Here is a 20,864-nt window from a genome sequence, read left to right on the forward strand (position 1 = left end):
TGATTTAAAGCCACAAAGCATCAGAGACAAGTTTAGACTTTTCAGAAAATGTTTTTTGTTAAAGTGAGTTCAAAACCTGGGAAACAGTTTGTGTTGAAGACGAAAGTTATTGGATTTGTAATCATCTAACTTTTATGCACCATAGCATCTCGTGTTTTCTCCCGAGGATCACATAGCATCTTATAATATAATAATTACAAACTTTTTTTATCTAAAACCTTCCTGAGTTTGTTAAGTTCTTAAGAAAAAGAAGTAAAAACAAAAAAAAATGTAAAACCAGATAAGGGAGTTGACTAAAAGGAAACAGGCCGCATTACTAAAAGAAATAAAAAACATTTAAATATCTGCAATTCAATGTACAAGTACTAAACCTGGTGCTATTATTATCACATACTGTCAGATATATTAGAATATTGATGTTATTATGTCTTCAACTTTACAATAACATCACCACAACTAGTAAAGCTGAGTAAAATGAAGTAAAAATCTTTATTAACTTCTCTATGTGGCTCCTGCACTCGGTTGATTTAAAGCCACAAAGCATCAGAGACAAGTTTAGACTTTTCTTTCTTTTTTGTCAAAGTGAGTTCAAATCCTGGGAAACAGTTTGTGTTGAAGACAAAAGTTATTGGATTTGTAATCATCTAACTTTTATGCACCATAGCATCTCGTGTTTTCTCCCGAGAATCACTATCATCCATTATATTTTAAATTATAATATATTAATTACAAACTTTTTATCTAAAACCTTCCTGAGTTTGTTAAGTTCTTCAGAAAAAGAAGTAAAACCAAAAAAATGTAAAACCAGATAAGGGTATAAGGGGATAAAGCTGTAAAAATGACTAAAATAAATAAAAAACATTTAAATATCTGCAATCAGTTTACAAGTTCTAAACCTGGTGCCATTATTATCACTTACTGTCAGTAATATTAAAATATTGATGTTACTGTGGCTACAACTTTACAATAACATCACAACAACTAGAACGGCTGATTTAAATGACTAATAGTAGAAGAGTAAGGATTGTTTTTTACGTGTTTATTATTATAAAACCTTCCTGACATTGTTAAGTTCTTAAGAAAAAGAAGTAAAAACAAAAAAATGTAAAACCAGATAAGGGAGAAGGAAAAGGAAACAGGCCGCATTAAAAATGACTAAAAGAAATAAAAAACATTTAAAAGTACTAAACCTGGTGCTATTATTATCACCTACTGTTATTAATATTAAAATATTGAGCTTTCAACTTTGCAATAACATCACCACAACTAGTACAGCTGAGTAAAATGAAGTAAAAGTATTATTCACATAGTAGAAGAATTGTTTCATGTGTTTCTGTGATGAGAATCAGATCCCAGCTCCCGCAGTGGAAACATGGCTGAAGTCTCAGTTCCACTTCCTCTTGTAAACCATCTTCCTTCTGTCACATTTCTCTTCCTGTGTGTCTCCGTCCTCGATCTTCTCCAGAGAGAAACACACGAAGCACCGATGTCTTCTGCAGTCTAGACTAATTTCCAGTGTATTTCAGCTTGTCCTCATCAATCAGTTTTCCCGGCGGTTGAACTTTACAGTACGACCGAGCCGCCGCCTCCTTATCTTGATGCTCAACCGACTCTGACCCCGTGGCAGCTGCAGCTCAGTAATAACGCGGCGTGAGCGTTTGTCATCTCGCCGTGATGGACGTGGAGCTGGAGCCGAGCCGCCGGGCCTCTCGCCGCTTTAAGGAACATGCACTTAGCGCTGATCTGTAAAGGATATTTATTGGTGCTCGCTTCCTGCCATGTTTAATCAATGAAGTGGCTCACGCACGCCGGCAAGAATTCAAAACTGTTGACACAAGCAGACGGCCTCGGCTGTATTACGCCTGTTTTTTCTTCTCCCCCTCTCGAAGGCAGGAGATGAGAAGCACCTGTAAATCTGTCAGCCGAGCCGCCACGAGTCCGGACTGGAGGAATGAGATGAGGAAGACAGACAGAAGTCAGAGAGAAAGAGAGAGAGAGAATGGAGGGATAGGCAGATACAAACAAAACTTGGAAGAAGAGAAGAATAGTTTTGGGATTAGAGGAAGAATTTGTGGCGGCTTTGTGCAGGATTGACCCTGAACTCATGAGTTTTGAGGAGAATCTCGAAAGACAAATCTAATTCAAAGAGACAAAGAGAGAGAAATGTTTCAATCAAAAGACAGAAATATGTCTATAGAAGGAAAGAAATACAGAAAATGGAGGTTTGCACTTTTCCCCGAACTTTGCCTTTAGAATATTGAAGAATATATTCTCAATCACCAGCTGTCTCCTTTAAGAGATTCATCAGTGTTCGACAGTGCGTTGGTTATTTTCCATAGCGCCGAGCAGACAGCCAACCTCCCCAGCTCTCACACACACACACACAGACACACAGACACACACACGCACACACACAGGCACACACACACACACACACACACAGTCTCTGTTGACAGGGCCAGCGGAAGTGCCAGACGACATTAGCAGAGACAAGGCTGCAGAGGAACACAAAGGAGCTCTGTCACTGAGATATGAAGGGGAAGAGGGGAGGAGGAGGAGGGGGAGGGGGGGTGTGTAGAGGGAGAGAAAGTTTGGGTGAGGAGGGGAGATAGTGGAGAGAAGTGAGGAGGAGGGAAGAGGGATTATTAGGGCGGATGGTGGTGGTGAATTGGGAGAGAGAGAGAGAATGGAGCAAAACTGGTGAAAGAAAGTCAGAGGGAGAGATGGAAAGATAAAGATTGAGAGACGGAGGAAGAAGATGAGGGATGAGAAAAGAGATGAAGAGGAGGAGGAGTGATAAGATGCTTTCAGACATGCACTGAACTCCGGATAGTCTGCTGTAATGTTCTGGTGGGGTTGCACGTTAGAACTCAAAGGTCTGAGTCAGTTGATCCAGATCTTTTCCTTCCTTTAAAATACTGCAGCAAAATGCCCGGAAGATTCCCAGCATGCAAGTGGGCGTGTTGATGACGTTTCTATCATGTAGCGGAAAAAGAATACGAACGATGAGGATGAATAAAAGGAGCCATGCATGTAAAAGATGACGAAGAATGATGAAGAGATTCAAGAGATTTGACAACGAAAGCACTTTTTCATCTTGTTTGAATAACGTATACGAAAAAACTTCTGTGCTAATCTGTTATTAAAGGATTTAGATTCTGGTCCTGGTTGATTTGACGGTTCTCCAGCAGCTTCCACTGGTGGAAGGTCTCAAACCAGTTTCTAATGGCGATCATATTGGCCTCATAGACTCTAAAAGGGATTCACTTCATTTTAATAATAACAAAGACTTAAGAAGATGAAACCGTCGCCTCACACTTTAACACCAAACTCATGATCCAACATTTTGCATAATGTGAACTAGTGTTTCCAAACTTTGGCAGAACTTGCAGGATTAACTAATCTGAACACAGAGATGATTCTTTATTTGAGAGCGACATTCTGCTTTTCAGTTGGACGTCATCTACACATTGATTTTACTGCCACAGATTCAGAACTGTGCTAAAGACAGACGCTGCTAAAAGAGAGTCAGACAAATGATGATAAAATCCATTTTTATTTTATAAACCGTCTTGAAACAGCAAAGACATTTATAGAAATTATCGTAAAGTGACTAAATGCCTTTTCTTAAATGCAGTGAAGCACTTTTTCATCCTTCCAATTTATGTCACTTAAAAGTTCAGCTCCACAGCATTTAACTGGCAGATTAAATTACCAATAAATTATTAATTAATCAAAAAAAAGATTTGTTTATAAAGTGCTGACGTGACTCTTTTTGTCATGTTTTTAGTTGTCATATCTTTTTTGTTGTTGTGTGTATTTATGTTCTGTTTTTATGCTGTTGTATATTTTGTTACAGATGTATTTTGTAATTTACAGCATTACTTTAATGTTTATTCAGACGCTGTTCATTACATGTTCATTTGCTCTTCTGCTGAGATGTAGGCATATAAAATTATAAAACATTCAAAAAACAATCTTAACATAAATTATTTATCTTTATCAGGAAAAAAGGTCTTTATTGAATTGGACTCACAAAGTTTCACACTGTGGCATATTTGTACCTTTTCATCATCCATCACGGTTTCATTTCCACCATCACTTTCCCCCATTATTCACTGTTATATATATTTATTTTTACATATTTCTTCATAACTCTGTTACTGTATATACTGTATATATTTGTATTCTATTTTGTTATATATTGTTGTTTTTATATTGTTGTTTTATGTTCAGTGCACCAATGACACCAAGGCAATTTCCTGTATGTGCAAATATACTTGGCAAATAAAAGAATTCTGATTCTGATTCGTCCTTCATCTTTTCCCCACTCTCATCTCTCTCTCTTCCTCCCGTCCCCTCCTCAGCTCCTCGGGCTCCGGCGGCGTGGGCGACCGGGTCCTGGCTCAGCTCCTGACGGAGATGGACGGCATCGAGCAGCTCCGGGACGTCACCGTGCTCGCCGCCACCAACCGGCCCGACATGATCGATAAGGTAAACAGACGCCGGCGCTCTCGTCTTTATCTCCCCTTCCTCCTCTTTGGTCTGTAATTGATAAGGTTGGGGGGGGGGAGATGATGTGCGTGTCTCCCTTGTCGCCTCTCTGCCTCTGTTGTGGGTGATTGATCAGGTCAAAGGTCGCTCGCTCCGGCCTTTCCTCTTCGACTCTCTCTCCCGGCTGCTTGGAGGACGTCACTGAGTTGTTTTAGGGCAACTGACTTTTTGTAGAAACCTTGGATTTATTTAGACTACGCTGGAACTTGTAGTTAGTCATTTTACTGTGATTGGCTGAATCTTCTTGTCCTTTCTCCTCAAATGTGTGGTTCATAATGAAAAACTTGGTTTGCACCGTCCCCTCACAGCAGCAACGTTATTAGTTTGGGTCCTAGTTCATCTCAGGCCTTTCAGGTGTGGAGTTCGCATGTTCTCCGATTTTCTCTGGGTTCTTCGGCTTCCTCTCGAAGTCCAAAGACAAACGATTTGATTACTTTGAGAGTTTGAATGGTTGTTTATCACTGTGTTGGCCCCTGTGATTGGCTGGGGTGAACCATGCCTCTCACCTAATGCCAGCAGGGACTATCCGGTCCCAACCCCCCATGATCCCCTCAGATTATAACCTGAAGCATGGATGGATGGATGTGATCCCTCAATGGAACACTTATGTTTTCTTCTTATGCAGAAATCCAGCTAAGGTGAATAAACGCTGATTTTCCATCCTGCTTTTACTGGAATGAGACTATCGTTCTTTAACCACCTTCACAAACTCTAAAACTAGCATTGGTTTTCAATGGCTGACTCCATTTTTGGACTAAATACCAAACTAAAGTCAAACATTAAAAACTCTCTCATTCAACCTATCTGTCCTCTGAAGCTGTCTGATGTTTTTCCATCAAGATCCATGAATTATTCTCTAGGAAATTGGTGAAAAAGCCTAAAAAATCTCGCCCTTATCAACCGATAAATGGAAATTGGTGTGATATGAGCTCTGTTAATGAGCCTGAATCTGCACCGATGCAAACCGACACCAGCGTCACGGTGTCGGCTCTGACTCGGCTCATTTGAAACACACTACAGGTGATGGGAGTAGAACATCTGTCTCCTCTTCCTTTCTTCGCCGCCTCCATGACAGTCGGAGAAAAGGAGGATCTCACTATCAGTCTCTTTCTTCCTCCGCGCTCCGTCCATTTTCCATTTCCCCCTAACCCTTTTATCTTCCTCTCTTCCTCTTCCCATCCACCAAAGCTTTCTTTGGTCTCTTATCCTCCCATCTCCGTTCTAATGAAATTTCCTGAGTGCTGATCAAAGACATGGCGTCTGTGCCTTGTCAGGAGGGGACACAGGAAAGGAGGATGTCGCGGCCGCTCCTTCAGCTCCGGCAGCCGTCTGTCTCTGTCTCTGTCTCCCGTCCACTTTGGTCTTGTTGTTGCTTCTCCTCACTTCACTCAGGTTTAAAAATACCAACTGTAAGGAAGCGTTTCATTTCCAAAATGGCACATTAATCTTCCAGAAACGCTAAACCTACGAAGTGGAAGCTGACATGAGTTAAAGTTGATGATTTGCTGTGTTCCTGTTGCTGATTGGACAGATTTTCCTCTTGTATTCATCTTCATACGTTTGCCAAACCGCTGCACTTTCATCTTTTCCGTCTTCTATTCTGTTTCTACGTTTGATTTTCAGACGTAGCGATCGTGTTTCTCAGCCGAGGAGAAAAGCACGAAAAAAGTCGTCACGTCTGTTTTCATGTGAACTCGTAACTGCTCGCCGCAAATCCATCAGCACGTATGAGATGCTCCTTGGAGAAAAATCTTCAGTGTACAAATCTTGGGTAACCCCCCCCACCTCCCCCCTAACCTCCATCCCCCCCTCCTGCCCCCCCCCACCCGCCCCAGTTCCAGCCCACTTGTGGAGAATTGATCCATCGCTGTGGTGGCCGAGTGACAGCGACTTCCTCCACCTCTGCAACCGGTTGGCGTTTCGTTTCAAACTCCATTAGAGGCACGGCCGCTAAGACGCCGCCTGAGTGTGTGTTTGCATATGTGTGTGTGTGTGTTGTGTTGTGTGTGTGTGTGTGTGTGTGTGTGTGTTGTGTGTTTGAATATGAGAGAGGGTGAAAAGATGCATTAGAAGAGAAACTAATGCTGTTAACAGTAGGGAAGGAGTCGCACCCCTGGGTGGACAGATGGGAAACCCCAGGCATCCTTCAGCAAGCTGCCCCCGACCCCCCCGACCCCCTCCCACTCAGGAAGTGGTCTCCCGGGCAGCTGAGAAATCAGATTACCTCGCTCTGCCCACACGCCCAACTGTGTGTGTGTGTGTGTCTAAGCCTTATGCATTGGGATCGCAAACTGCCAAATGGACATAGCCTCCCCCCCCCCCCCTGTGACTTACTGTTTTGGCACCCATACCCGCCCTCCACCCCCCCCTTCGCCACCGCCAACACTGTCAGTTCACACCGGAGATTGGCGGCCATTTCCATTCCAATAGCAGGATATGATGGGACAAATGAAGATTAATGGGACGCTCGGGTGTCAATGAAGTCATTGTCAGGTCCTGATGGAGCAGAGGAGGCGTCCAGGGGCCTCAGCTGCTTGATGGACAGAGCAAGGGGGGGGTTGGGGGACGGGGGGGTACGGGAGAGTGGCGTTTACTTTAGTTTGAAAGGAGCAGGTCTGCTGTCCATCTCTCATCCACACTGCGACAGGACGAGTTGTTTCTCCGAGTCACACAGAGGTTTGGAGTTTGAGCTTCTCCACGAGGCGTCAATGTCATAATGAGGTTTTATTTAATAACCTGAAAGACGTTAAAGTAGTTTGACTGAAAACCGTAATCAGATTTAAGTCCTTCGAAGATTTAGGGAAGAACTTTTGCAAGAAAATGAGCAATTTAATAAAACAAATTCACATAATCTGAGAATAATATTTTAGTTTTGTAAGGAAGAGGATTTAAATCTGATGTTACACAATCAGACTGACACAAATCACATGTTTTTATTGATCGCAAAACATATACATGTGTACATGTTATTATTATTATTATTATATTTACTATTATTATTATATATACTGTTGCTGCCATTATTACCATATACTGCTATTATATAGGTATAATTACTATCATATATAAATATATATTATGTTATATTATATACTATATATACTGTACTATTTTTATATACTGTCTAACAATAACATTACCATCATATTATCAGTACTATTACCATCATCTTGCCACTGCACCTTATCTACCTATTTATCTTGTGTTTCTGTTTTTATTCTTTCTACCTCAATATTTTTTATTTTATTCTATTGTATTTTATTTTATTGTATTCAAATATACCGGCTGCTATGACGACTTAATTTCCCTTCGGGGATGAATAAAGTAATCTATCTATCTATCTATCTATCTATCTATCTATCTATCTATCTATCTATCTATCTATCTATCTATCTATCTATCTATCTATCTATCTATCTATCTATCTATCTATCTATCTATCTATCTATCTATCTATCTATCTATCTATCTATCTATCTATCTATCTATCTATCTATCTATCTATCTATCTATCTATCTATCTATCTATCTATCTATCTATCTATCTATCTATCTATCTATCTATCTATCTATCTATCTATCTATCTATCTATCTATCTATCTATCTATCTATCTATCTATCTATCTATCTATCTATCCATCCATCTATCTATGTATTTATTCAACTATCTATCTATCTATCTATCTATCTATCTATCTATCTATCTATCTATCTATCTATCTATCTATCTATCTATCTATCTATCTATCTATCTATCTATCTATCTATCTATCTATCTATCTATCTATCTATCTATCTATCTATCTATCTATCTATCTATCTATCTATCTATGTATTTATCCAACTATCCAACTATCTATCTATGTATTTATCCAACTATCTATCTATCTATCTATCTATCTATCTATCTATCTATCTAATGTGCTGTAGCTTGTTTGCTCATCTGAATTTGGACTCAAGTCATTTCCTTGTGTTTTGAACTTTTATATCTTCAACATTCTGTCTCTTTGCACAACTCCTCAAACTTCCTCTCGTGTGTGTGAATGACATCATCGACACACACGAGCAGGTCCGTGACTAATGCAGCTGAATCATATCTCAACAAATGTACGACAAAAGATAACAGATGCGAAAGTTTTCACCCGAGCACGTGAAGTACTTCCTCACACCTTTTGTATCGCGAGTGATTAATGTGTTGCAGGATAATCGGTCTCTTTGTGTCACAGATTTAAGTACACACACAACATGTCGCCTTTCAAGCTCTGCACAACATCCGTTACAAGTTTCATAGATTAAATTGTATAAAGTGATGCAACTGAAGTCGTATGAGCAGTCGGGCCCGTTCCTCTGCATGATGACACGTCACCCCCCCCACCTCCACCCCCCACTGAGCCCCTCCACCTTCCAGAAACTTTTTACACTTCCTCTTTCCTTTGTGTTGCACCAATCACCCAGTTCCACCTCTGACCCGCCGTGACCCGGCTGTGGTGATTGATTAGCACCACCAGGAATATATTTATCCAGCCTGGTGAGTAGGAAGTGCCTCCTGTCGCTGTGTTTGTCGAGCAGCTGTCGCTCTGTTTGTTCACACAAACACAAACACAAACACACACTCAAGCTCAAACAAGACGCTCGTTTCTTTACCTTCTTTTAAAGTTTGTCTAAAACCACATTTTCCTCCTTTTTCCAGTTTGTTACTGTGAATCCCTCGGTGGCTCATTCCTCAGCAGAGATATCGCCGGTTTGATCTGTTCAGTAACCGAAGGTTCATTCATGCTATCAGGAGGCCAGGCTACTTACAGTTGAGAAAATAAGAAGCAGATGGGTCTTTGTTTGGGATCAGAAGTTGCCAACTGGGCTCTTATTAGATCAAGGGCCCAAAACAAAACGGAGGCCATAGAATCAGAGTTGATAGAAAAGACCAGATATCCGTGAGGGACTTTGTAATTACTTTGGCTTCATTCTGCTTTAGAAGAAGACAGTAAATAAGCAGGTAACAAGGTATTTTTACTCACTTGATATGTTGTGTATAACATTTGGTTTGTAAGAAAAAGAGATGAGTGCCACCTAATCTCTAGTTTCCTCGAGCCAGAGTGAAATCTTTCAAACCCGAAACAGACTAGATCAGCAAATCTTCAATTTGGAGAAGCTCGATGAAAACAGACATTTCTGCTTCATGAATTATTTAATGGATGTTTGAAACGATAAGCAAAAGTGTCACTAATCCAGTCATCAGCAGTTTGTTGCAGCACTGCTTATTTTGCATTTTTGCATTGATTGGATTGCTTTCAACAAATACGTTTTCAGACATGAACTCTGGAAAACGTCCGGCTCACTGGGTCTGGAGCTTTTCCAGAAGGATTCAGGTGACACGTTCTGCTTCTCCAGTAGATTTCAGGAAACTCTCCAGACTCCCACACATTTCTAAAAGCACCTGATCCACCGTCCACAGTTAAAGTTACTTCAGAAGTTACAAACAATTTCACCTGGGATTCACCAATCATCACGGGAGAGAAAACACCAGATACCATCTTCCTCTGCGCCCCAAGTGCTTTTCAAATAGTTATTTAGTAAATATAAATATTGTTAAAGTGTAACTGCACCGACGGATCGAGTCCCGACAGGCCCGAGCAGAGTGGCCCACCCACTGAACAGATTCTATCTCTGCTTCATTCACTTTGTTGTGGGTGAAATGTGCCAGAATCCAGCTGGAGTCACCGAACAGATCCGCAGGCGAGTTACCAGGATGCTGCAAGAGTCTCGACAAATTTTTTGTGGTTTCTTATTAATCCGGAGGGAAGTATGTAACGCCTTCCCTCTGGATTAATAAGAAACCACAGAAAAATGATTTTCAAAACCACGAAACACATCTGAATACAATCAGCATCAGCTACATTTAGAGTTTTTAAATGGATATTACTTCTGTCAGTTTCTTTGTTTGTCTCAGCATTAATTTCAGAATCCAAACAAAGGGCGGTTTTATTATTTATTTTATTCTCTCATCCTCCAGCAACAGTGCAACCACCAGATCTGAAACATCTTCTCTATTATCTGGTGTTTTAGTGTTTCTCCCCTTTGCTCTTCCCTCCTGAAAACCAGCTGTAGTGTGGCGTCTGAACAGGAGATGGTGCCAAACTTGACATGGGTCAGTTCCTCTGACAATTACATTCAATACTGATAGATTAGAAATAAATACAAAGTCTTATTTTCTATATTAATCTGCACAAACCTGCCTCTCTCCGTGGACAAAGTGAGAAACGTGTAGTTTTGGCTTCACTTTTTACCGAGGGCAGGTTTGTAATTGTGATAAAAGAAAAGTGATGGCTCTACATCACATGGAGTCATTTCTTGCGGTTGGCAAGAGCAGGAAACATGTCACACTAAATAAATTCCTACCACATAAAAACACCCCTGAAAACCTGACTTACGTCTGAAAGAACCCGACATGCTGTATTATTTTATTACGTCTGCGTAACGAGACTTTGCTCCGTGCAGCGACTCCACGTTTTCAAGCCGTCTCTCTAAATTTAGCAGTAATTTGCTGGTCCTGTTGCACTATTTCTGTCATTCAGTGAAACGCGGCTCTGCGGCGTGATGTAGTGTATGTCACTGAAACATGAGGATAAAGCGCGAGGCCTCGTGAGGTATTTTATGAGCCTTCCCAGTCTTGTGGTCTTGTGCGCTAGCGTACTTCCAGTAACACAAAGTAGTGCTGTAACCGTGCAGCATGTGACTATTTTACGGTCGCCGGCATAAGTGTAGGCTGTGCTCGTTTCCGCAGACCCACAAAACCTCCACGTTTATTTCAGCTAAATGGATCAGAACTGCTTCTTCCACTTTGTATTTTGATTTCAGACACACAACTGCAGTGTGCGTCTGTCGTTTCTCTTTTCTAACAAGAACGCAGGAGTGTAAATTATAAGGTGAATTAATTCGTGCAGCCGCTCGTTGGGAGTCGAGAGTCAGAACCCGACGCCGGGCCGGTTAAAGTGGCCTGAACATCTGCCAGTGTTTTCCTTGCCGGTCTGGACGCTGCTAATTGTAATCACAGTTGAATTCCTCCAGACTGTAATTAGTGGGCCACTCGGTAAATATTCAGGCATAAGCTAAGAGCAGCTTTGATTCTCTGTTTTTTTTTTCCTCTCCTCCGTCTCCTTCTCTCTCTTCTGCATTCACAGCTCACATCAGTGTGTGTATGTGTGTGTGTGCGCATGTGTGTGTTTGTGGCTTTCCATTCATGTATGCTTGCATGCTGGTATCCCAGATCTTAATCAGCGGTGTTTTGCAAATGATTTATGCTTTTGTTATCACCTGCCTGGTGAACCAGAGAGGTGGAGTTTCCCACCTCTCCGCTGCTGAGAAAGTGTCAAATAAGTTGTAAATCACTTTTAAAGAAAAATTAAATTGACTTTGATGCCCCCGGGATCTCAATGGAACTCGTGATGATGTTTCATGTGGTAACGATTGTCTTCGAGGTCAATTCATCTTTTTGATCTTCACAGAGTCCAAAGAACTGTGTTGTATCGTAGAAAATCAAGATATTTAATATACAAACCTCACGTTTGAGCAGCTGACATGGACACATGTTTTAATTATTGTTCTTGATTAATTGTGAATATAATTATCGTTCTTGACTTTGGAAACATTGATACCTGGAGCTTAATTTAATCGCTGTTGGGTTTAAGATGATTCAGGTTTCTCTGTCCTTTCAAATTACTTTTCTTCCGGCTAGCAAATAATAATAAAGATTCCTGGATCTGCCCCGTTGTTCTGGTTTTGTTCCAAAATATTCCGAGTTGTTTCTTTGGCTCACGTCCAATCCTTCCATGAAGTTTCATTGAAATCCATACTGGAGTTTTTGCGTAATCCTGCTGGCAATAAAATACACAAACCTACAGGGGTGAAAACACAACCTTCTTGACAGAGGCAGATAGAAAAACCCTTGTGCAAACCCCATAGGACGCATTTAATGTACGTTATGTTTGTTACTCACATGAATTCCTCTTAAATCCTTCTTCCATTAGGACTGTACATTAGGACTAAAGTGGAGAAATCCTCCCTTCAACACTCCGAACACCTCGCTCTTTGTTTTCGTGGCCTCACACGAGGGCATCGCGGGATCCTCCAGAGTTTCCCTGTGTGAATACCTTTTGTTTTGCCTTTTCTTTGGCAGAAACCTCCACCTGAGCCGTGCCTCCGCTCGACAGGAAGCGGCCCTTAGCTGGAAGAGCAGCTCTAAGCCAGCCAGTCAAAACAGGCCATATTTTATTTTGTGTTGGACCGACGTTATCATCTCCCAAGCTTTGCTTTCCTCTCGTGACGAGCCAAGCATGATGGAATCTCTATTGGTGCTGTCTTAAAGGATTAGAGCGTATTCACGGTTTTTTCCTGACTGCACAGTTCTGAATAGGGCCCGGCTGTCACAGTACAGGGTGTCCTGCTGGAGCTGGAGCTGAGCCGTCCATATACTACCCACACCAGTATCAGTGTTCCTCCACTTAAACGCTGTCGTCTTGCTGAGTTTACCTTTACAAAATTCAGTTTTTCATTATCAGCCACCAGCTAGTTCTGGTGTCTCTCTCTCTCTTCTTCTTCTTTGGTTGAGCAAAGAAGAAGAAGAGAGTATTCAAAGTATTTCCTGCCCTGGTTATGTTTCTAAGACGCAGTAATGAGAAGGCACAGTGAGAGTTTTGGCTTGTGGCTTAGTGAAGCTACAGTGGCAAAAGAAAACAAAAAGTGTGTGTGCGTGTGTGTGTGTGTGTGTGTGTGTGTGTGTGTGTGTGTGTGTGTGTGTGTGTGTGTGTGTGTGTGTGTGTGTGTGTGTGTGTGTGTGTGTGTGTGTGTGTGTGTGTGTGTGTGTGTGTGTGTGTGTGTGTGTGTCTTCGAGCACGTAACGGGATACCACCTAGGGATGCATGAGCTCTGGGAAGCTGTGTGCATGTGTGTGTGTGTGTGTGTTTGTGAGCATTGGGGAGTGGGGGGGGGGAGCAGGATCCCCAGGCAAGTATCAAACTTCAAGGGCTGTATTAGTATCAGCTTTCACATGTGTGCATCCAAGAATACGCTGCAAAAAAAGCCTCCGACCAGACGCCAAACAAAATAACAACCTCAATAGCCGTTAAAAGATTTAACTTGGAGGAAGAAAGTTGAAGAAAAAACTTTCTATAACATGATACAGTATTTTTTTCCGATTGTAATTTACAACGCACAGTTAAAAAGCAGTTCTGAAACAGTTGGAATACGTATTATCCAAACAGCCGCTATAAAGAATAGAAGTAAAACAAAATGAGAGACCTGCTGCAGTCCAGCGACATGTGTGTGTGTCTGTGTGTGTGTGTGTGTCTGTGTGTGTGTGTGTCTGTGTTTGTGTGTGTGTCTGTGTTTGTGTGTGTTTATTTTCAGTGCTTCTCTTCCATTACTTGACAAAATGCTCTTTTATGTTGAGGTGACAAGAAGAAGTATAACTTGTCATTTACAAATCTGCAGACTTCCGTCAGCTGCTCCTGTGTTTTGGTGATCAAGAGGGAGAAAGATATGATGATGGTGGTGGTGGAGGTGTGTGTGTGTCTGTGTGTGTGTGTGTGTGTGTTGGGGGAGGACGGGGGTGAGGGAGGGAGGGAGGGACCGGGAGGAAATGAGGGCTCTTTGTGCTCTGCTACCTGGCAGACATCTCCAGCATGTGTCGTCTTGCCTCTTGGCAAGACGAGACCACCGGCGCCCTTGGAATGCTCTCAGTTCAGGAAATCTCGTTTATTCTTATAAATGCTGCAGCTAACCCACCCCCCCACCCCCCCCTCTTCTGGAGACACAGTATTCTCCTCTTCTAACGAGTGTCCCTCTTTATTGTCACTTTTTCTGCTTTTTCTTTCATCCTCTGTTTGTCTCCAGTTTTTCTGTAGTTAGTTTAGTAGGAAGCTGACATGTATTTGATAGAAAGAACCGACCGGCTGCTTTGCCGATTGGATAACTAATAACTAATCGATCTCATCAATTAGGTGAATAGTGAATATATTAGCATGCTGATTGAGGATTGTTCATCTGTTCATCTAGCCTATTTCCATTCATTTATCCATCAATCGTAAAATATGTTTACAGACGATTCCAATTGTTTGGCTAACTATTTATATCTCTGGCATTGCATTAGGGTTTTTTTACAAACTTTTTTCTCATCTTATTCTACAGAACAATGCCACGTGCACTCTCTCACGTGTGGAGACATTTCACCTCATCCAATGTAGAAGGAAAGGCTGTGTACATGTGCAAATACTGTGCAAAGACCTATATTAAGAATGACACAACGATGCAGAAGCATATAGTCAAGTGCCCAAAGTTTCCTCAGGGCTCAAATCAGCCTATGACAAAACAAAATGTTTATATTTATGTCTGTATATGACAAGGTAAATACTGTTAGTATAAATTACCCACAACATTTCCAGTTTATTCCCGTTAATTTCCATGGAAAGTTCCCAACTTTGAATATTCCTGAAATTTTGCAACCCTATTTGTCACTGTAATAACGGGTCTGATGTAGGCCTTTTAACTCATGAATCTCTTTCTCACACTGACCCTCCTTCCACACAAGTACCTGAAACAACTCGCCTTCCCCTCAGCTCACATTCAAATTACAATACATAGCAAATGACTTAACGACATGACTTAACAGTTAATGGAGCTGGTTAATCTCTCCGCCACATGAAAGCACATTAAACCAGCCGGCTTTGTCTCACTGTGTAAAAAAAAAAAACCCAGGGAGCAGGAAGGAGTCACCATCGGCCACCGTGAGGATACAGTCAGATCCACATTCAGAATAGAAGCTGGTAGGGGGCCAGCTCTGGGGGGGGGGGGTGGGCAACAAATAATACTCCCTTTGTATGTTTCCAAATCTCCCCTGCTGAAGCCCCCTGAGCCCGGCTCGCTGCTCCGGGGATCCACAGCGTCCACATTACGATCTCCTTACAAGTGGATAAGGTGTAAGTTATGTTGGAGGAAGGTGTTTGGTTCACGTTTGCAGAAGGAGCTAGAATCCGTCTCAGGATCAGTCCTCCTCCTCCTCCTCCACAGGGTCCGGTGCTGTGTTTTGGACAATGGCTAAAACAAATGGGGATATTATTTTCCCGCAGTAACTCCAGAGGCGCGCCGGTCCGGTCGGGGGGGAGTAACGGAATCCCGATGTATCTCCTCTGACCGGCTTCGGTCGTCCTCATCAAGCTTTAAGTTACCCATTGTAGCTGAAATGAAATCAATCCCACCGGGCCCTTCTGTGAGGACGACCATTTGCCTGTCAGACAGAGCGGGAGTCGAGTTTCCATATACCGGAGCTGGACGTGGATATATATCAGCTTTGGTTAAGCATGTGGTTAAGTGGATTCCTCTGGACGCTGTGAGATGTTCTCCTTGTTCTCGTTGTAGATTCGAGTCAGAGCAGCAGAGAACGGTTATCCACTAATCTTTTCAAAATGTTTCCAACTCGTTATTTACGTTATTCACAAATTGCTTGCTGACCCTTGAAATAGTTTCCTTCCAAGCGAGGATATCAAACTTTATTTATATATATATTTATATATTTTCCTTGCTCATAGTGTATTAATCATTCTTATATCTTACAATACCTCGCAATACTGATATATTCCATATATATTTCTTACTGTACAGATCTTATTTATTTACATATTCACTTTAAATATGCACAATACTCTGCACTTTTACTGCCTTTTTTTTGCACTTCTGGTTAGATTCGAAACTGCATTTCGTTGTATAAGTACTTGTACTGTGCAATGACAATAAAGTTCTAATCTAATCTGATCTAATCTTGATATTTGAGAGGCTGAAACCGAGAAATGTTTGTTGAATTACTTCCACGTTTCACCAATTGTAAAACATTTCATTAGAATTGTTATTGTGTTTCTTGTTCAGATGCTTTTCGGTTATTGTTTATCTAAGAAGTAAGTAGGTTTGTGTAAGGATCTGTTGTTACAGACCTCTAAACCATAAAGGTATAATCTCATCTGCTGACAGAAGATGCCGGCCCGGTTTCTTTGACAATTTTAAATGTGTGGATGATTTTAAAAGGGGAAACCTTTCGATAAAGGTCAGGTGAAGACAGAACAATAAAGTAAGACAGGGACATGTCTGAGGTCTTTGAGGCCTTGTGGCTCTGCAGCTGGGACTTGGCAGACGCTTTGGAAAGAGGACGACGGTTCAGTGTCACTTCACTTCCTCTCACGCAGCCTCGGTTTGATGGATGACCGTGTGAAAGGCGGCTGATCGTGGGACTGGGGGGGGGGGGCACCTCTGGGTGTTTGAGTGTGACCTCAACTTTTTGAGGCACTTCTTTTTTTAGATAAATGGAACTTCTACTTGTCCAGACATTTGTCCACTTGTCTTTGGGACAGATTCTGTGATTGTACTTGTTTTACATATGTATTCTGAACCTTAATGACACTTTTTTTCACTTTTAAATCCAGTTTGCATGTAAATTTATCTTCTGTCTTCCCTACAACAATCCACTTGTCCCCAAGAAGCAGACAAGTCTTAATGTCGAGTCCTGGTGTTTTGCAGAAAACAGCTTCCAGAGCTTTTTTTTTCTACTTGTCATCTCTGAAGTCAAAGTAATTTATGTCTGTCAGGAAGTCCCCAGAAACGCTCTCATGCCTGAGAAAACCTTGACTTGGGTCAGATGAGGGGGTGGGGTGGGGTGGTTGTGATGGGGTGGTGGTGGGGGGGGTTGTACTCTCGTGTATGTCCTGAGTCAAAGGGCAGCAGGAGGTCCCATCCTAAATCCTGTAGCCTGAGAAATGAAAGGATCTCAGGAGGCTGCCTGGTCTCCACTGTCCACCAGGCCAGAGCCCAGAACTAATCTCTTTCATCTCCTCTTCTTGCTGGCCAGGGGGAAGGGGGGATGAGAGGATGAGAGGATGCTACCTTGTCCTCCACCTCCTCCTTCACCTCCTCCTCCTCCTCCTCTGGGATCTTTGCCTGTGATGAGCGGATGGCCTCGAGGAGATGTGGCTGATCCCTCCTTCTCGATCGCCCGCCACTGATCCCTCTGCACTTCTCTCCTTCCCTCCTCATCTAAGCTGTCCCTCCCTCCCTCCCTCCCTCCCTCTCTCCCTCCCTCCCTCCCCTCCTCCCTCCCTCTGTGGGCCTCTGAGCTGGACTGCCTTCCCTTTGGCTTTCCCCTCTTCCTTCCTTCCTCAGTCGCTCCACTAATAGCTCCCTTGTTCCTGACTAGTCAGGGCTGCCAGTTGAGCGGTCATTCGTGGAAGATTCATTCGCGGCACAGTAATTGTAAACAGACAGAGAGAGAGAGAGAGAAAGAGAGAGAGAGAGAGAGAGAGAGAAGGAGAGAGAGAGAAAGAGAGAGAGAAAGAGAGAAGGTCATTTGAGCTTTGAACCTACTAGTAACAGACAGAAAGTGGAATGGACTAACTCTCAACTCTGTCCCCTCCATTTCCTCTCCTTCCATGTCTCGTATCTACATAATCTTTATTATCCGGCTGCCCCCCCCTCGTCCCAATCTTTCCTCCCTTACTTTCAGCCCCCCCCCCCCCCCCCTCATAATTCAGGCACCACTTACATCCATGGGCGATCTGTGTCTTGTTTCACCGTTTAATGTTGCATGGAATTATGCTTTTACGCCCTCTGATGCTCGATGGAGCCCAGCTTCTCTCCTGACATGTTGCTTTGCCTTCCAGAAATAGAGTCACATGTTTGTTTCATTCTGCGTGAAATCCAGCTTTAGAAAGATGCGTCACACAAAGAAATATGAAAAGGTTTCATATGGATGAGAATGTAAGATTCCTCTGGATAGTGTGAGTGGACAAATGAGCAGAGATATCCAAGCCACTCATTACAGATATATTATTCCTTAATGGTTAGTTTTAAAAACACCAAAAGAAAACCAACACATCACATTCCAGTAATTTCAGTAATATCAGTCCGACCAATATATGCAACTGTTCAGTTTACTAAGAGGTTAACTTACTTTAACCTCAGTTGACAAGTCACCAGAGTTACTTTTACACACAACAACACACACACACAGCTGTTTTCCTTGTTAATGAATATTATATATTGTTTCGTTTTATATTGTTTTATATATTTTTTTTTATATATATATATATATATATATATATATATATATATATATATATTGTTGTTTAAAGGGACTCTTACCTTTGTTGCATTTTTACACTTTTTTTGGATAAGGTTAAATTGGTATTAATAAGGTAATGACACTCTAAAAGGCAAGACAGACCCACCAGGAGTAAAAACAAACAATTATTTCACTCTCATAATATTTAGTGAAAACTTCAACCAATAAAATTCTTCGGACCGAAGGACCTTATTGGCCGACAGACCTGTCTGTTTGCTGCATAGACATGAAGGTTTTCCGTCTGCTTCTTGTGGCGCATTCGGGCCTGCGTCATCAATGTATATAACTTACCGGTGCTTCTGAATCCGAATCCATTGCTTTGGTAAACAAAAACTCACGTGCGTGCGCGGAGGCAGTAGGTTGTTAGTCTGCTTGTAAATAAAGTTTCTTCAAAAAAACACCGCGGATGGGAACGAGGGGGTGGGGCATTGGAGGAAGGCGGGATGATTTGAATGTGCTGTAATTCTCAAATGCAACAAAGGAAAGAGTCCCTTTAATGTCTGATTGTTATTTATGTGCACCAACCACGCCAAGGCAATTTCCTGTATGTGCAAATATACTTGGCAATTAAAAGAATTCTGATTCTGATTCTGATTCAGATTCTGACCACCACTTGAACCACTCGTGTGGAGAATGTGTTTCCTGCACCGGAGAGAACTTTGCGAAGTTGCCCCAGTTACTGGAAGACGTGTTTGTCGGCCGTTGGAAACAGTAAACATGAGAGAGGATGACACGGGGAATGTGTGCATGTGTTCGTGAGGGAGAGTCCGGCAGCGCCAGGCAACCAGACCTGTCCCTGACCTCGGGCTGATTGCTCCTGAGAGCCGCTGCTGTGAGCCGTCAGCTTGTTGCTCTCGTTTCCCACTTCCTTTATCTCCGTCTCCTCCGTCCTTGTTTTCTGATGCTGTCTTTTTTCCCGTCCTTTCCCACACTTATCTCTCCAGCGCAACCCAAAGTCCAGCAGCGGTTTGTTTGGGGAAAGAGAGAGAGCTCATCGGGCGTTATCAACTCGAGCGTTTCCCTCGTCTCAGAGCTGCTCTCCAGCTGTTTCACTAAGACTCGTCATCACACAGGACGGCTGAGAGACGTCCGTCCTCGTCTCACCTGCGTCCTGATCGCACACCTTGAATGAAAAGCTACACACGAGGAGTGTTGACTCGTCCGCGCTCTGACACAAAACCACTAAACCACCATATACCCGGCTGTAAACATACCACAGTGAGCTGCAGCTTTGTAATCTCCTGTGTGTTTTCACTCACAGTCGGCTTTTGTTGCGTGCAATAAACATGACTCTGTTGTTAGGTCATGGGTAAACATTTGCGCTCAGATAATGCACTTTCCACATAGGCCATTATGAAGAGGCCTCATTGCATTGACAAAAATCTGGCTTCCACATGAATGGAGCTGTGTTTCCTTTCTCAGGAGCATTAAATAAATGTGTTGCATGTGAACAAAGCTGTACGAGGATCTGCAGTTTTCTACATCAACACTGTAAAAACCAAAGAAGTTTTTTAAAAAGTCTGTGGGTTTGACCTTTGACCTCACAACCACACCAGTCATGTTGGTAATCAAGGAATGAAAACTTGTCCAACTGTCACTCTGTTTGAAAATCAATATCCTGAATGCAAAGAATGTAAGAACCTCATTTGTCCACATTCTAAGAAGGATGTCATGTTTACAAAACAACAAGTTGCTTCTCCTCTGGTTGATCCCACAGAGAATTTACTTCCTTAAAAAGAACAGCGGACACTTAAAAAGAACCAGGTCGACTGAAAACGTCCGTTCTGTGTCTTGATTGCGGAGTACGGTTTCTCTCTAGACAAACAAAGCTCACTAAATGCAGCATGCCCAATTGGTCCAATCCCAGGTTTAAGCAGGTTTAAACTGACTGATTTCTTATAGCCATAATAAATTAATACCAACATTTAATCAAAATCAAGGAAATGAAAAAACATTTCCTGATTTTAAAATAAAACTATATTTCCAACCACTTCTGACGACTGTTTTACTCACTCCTCTGCAGCCAATAGCGGTCCGGCAACACATGAATGGAGCTGTGTTTCCTTTCTCAGGAGCGTTAAATAAATGTGTTGCATGTGAACAAAGTTGTCCGAGGATCTGCAGTTTTCTAAAAGTCTGTGGGTCTGACCTTTG

The 20,864-nt window shown here is 42.2% G+C and overlaps 1 protein-coding gene across 1 annotated transcript in view; it reads left to right on the forward strand.

Annotated features, from left to right (window-relative positions):
* afg2a (AFG2 AAA ATPase homolog A) overlaps nt 1-20,864 on the forward strand; it is a 113,511-nt gene that overhangs the window by 31,226 nt on the left and 61,421 nt on the right. Inside the window, exon 15 of the mRNA XM_061079826.1 lies at nt 4,368-4,494. Within this exon, the coding sequence (XP_060935809.1) occupies nt 4,368-4,494 (127 nt within the window). The remainder of the gene's footprint in view (nt 1-4,367; nt 4,495-20,864) is intronic.

Source organism: Limanda limanda, chromosome 10, assembly GCF_963576545.1.
Source record: "Limanda limanda chromosome 10, fLimLim1.1, whole genome shotgun sequence".
Classification (NCBI taxonomy): domain Eukaryota; kingdom Metazoa; phylum Chordata; class Actinopteri; order Pleuronectiformes; family Pleuronectidae; genus Limanda; species Limanda limanda.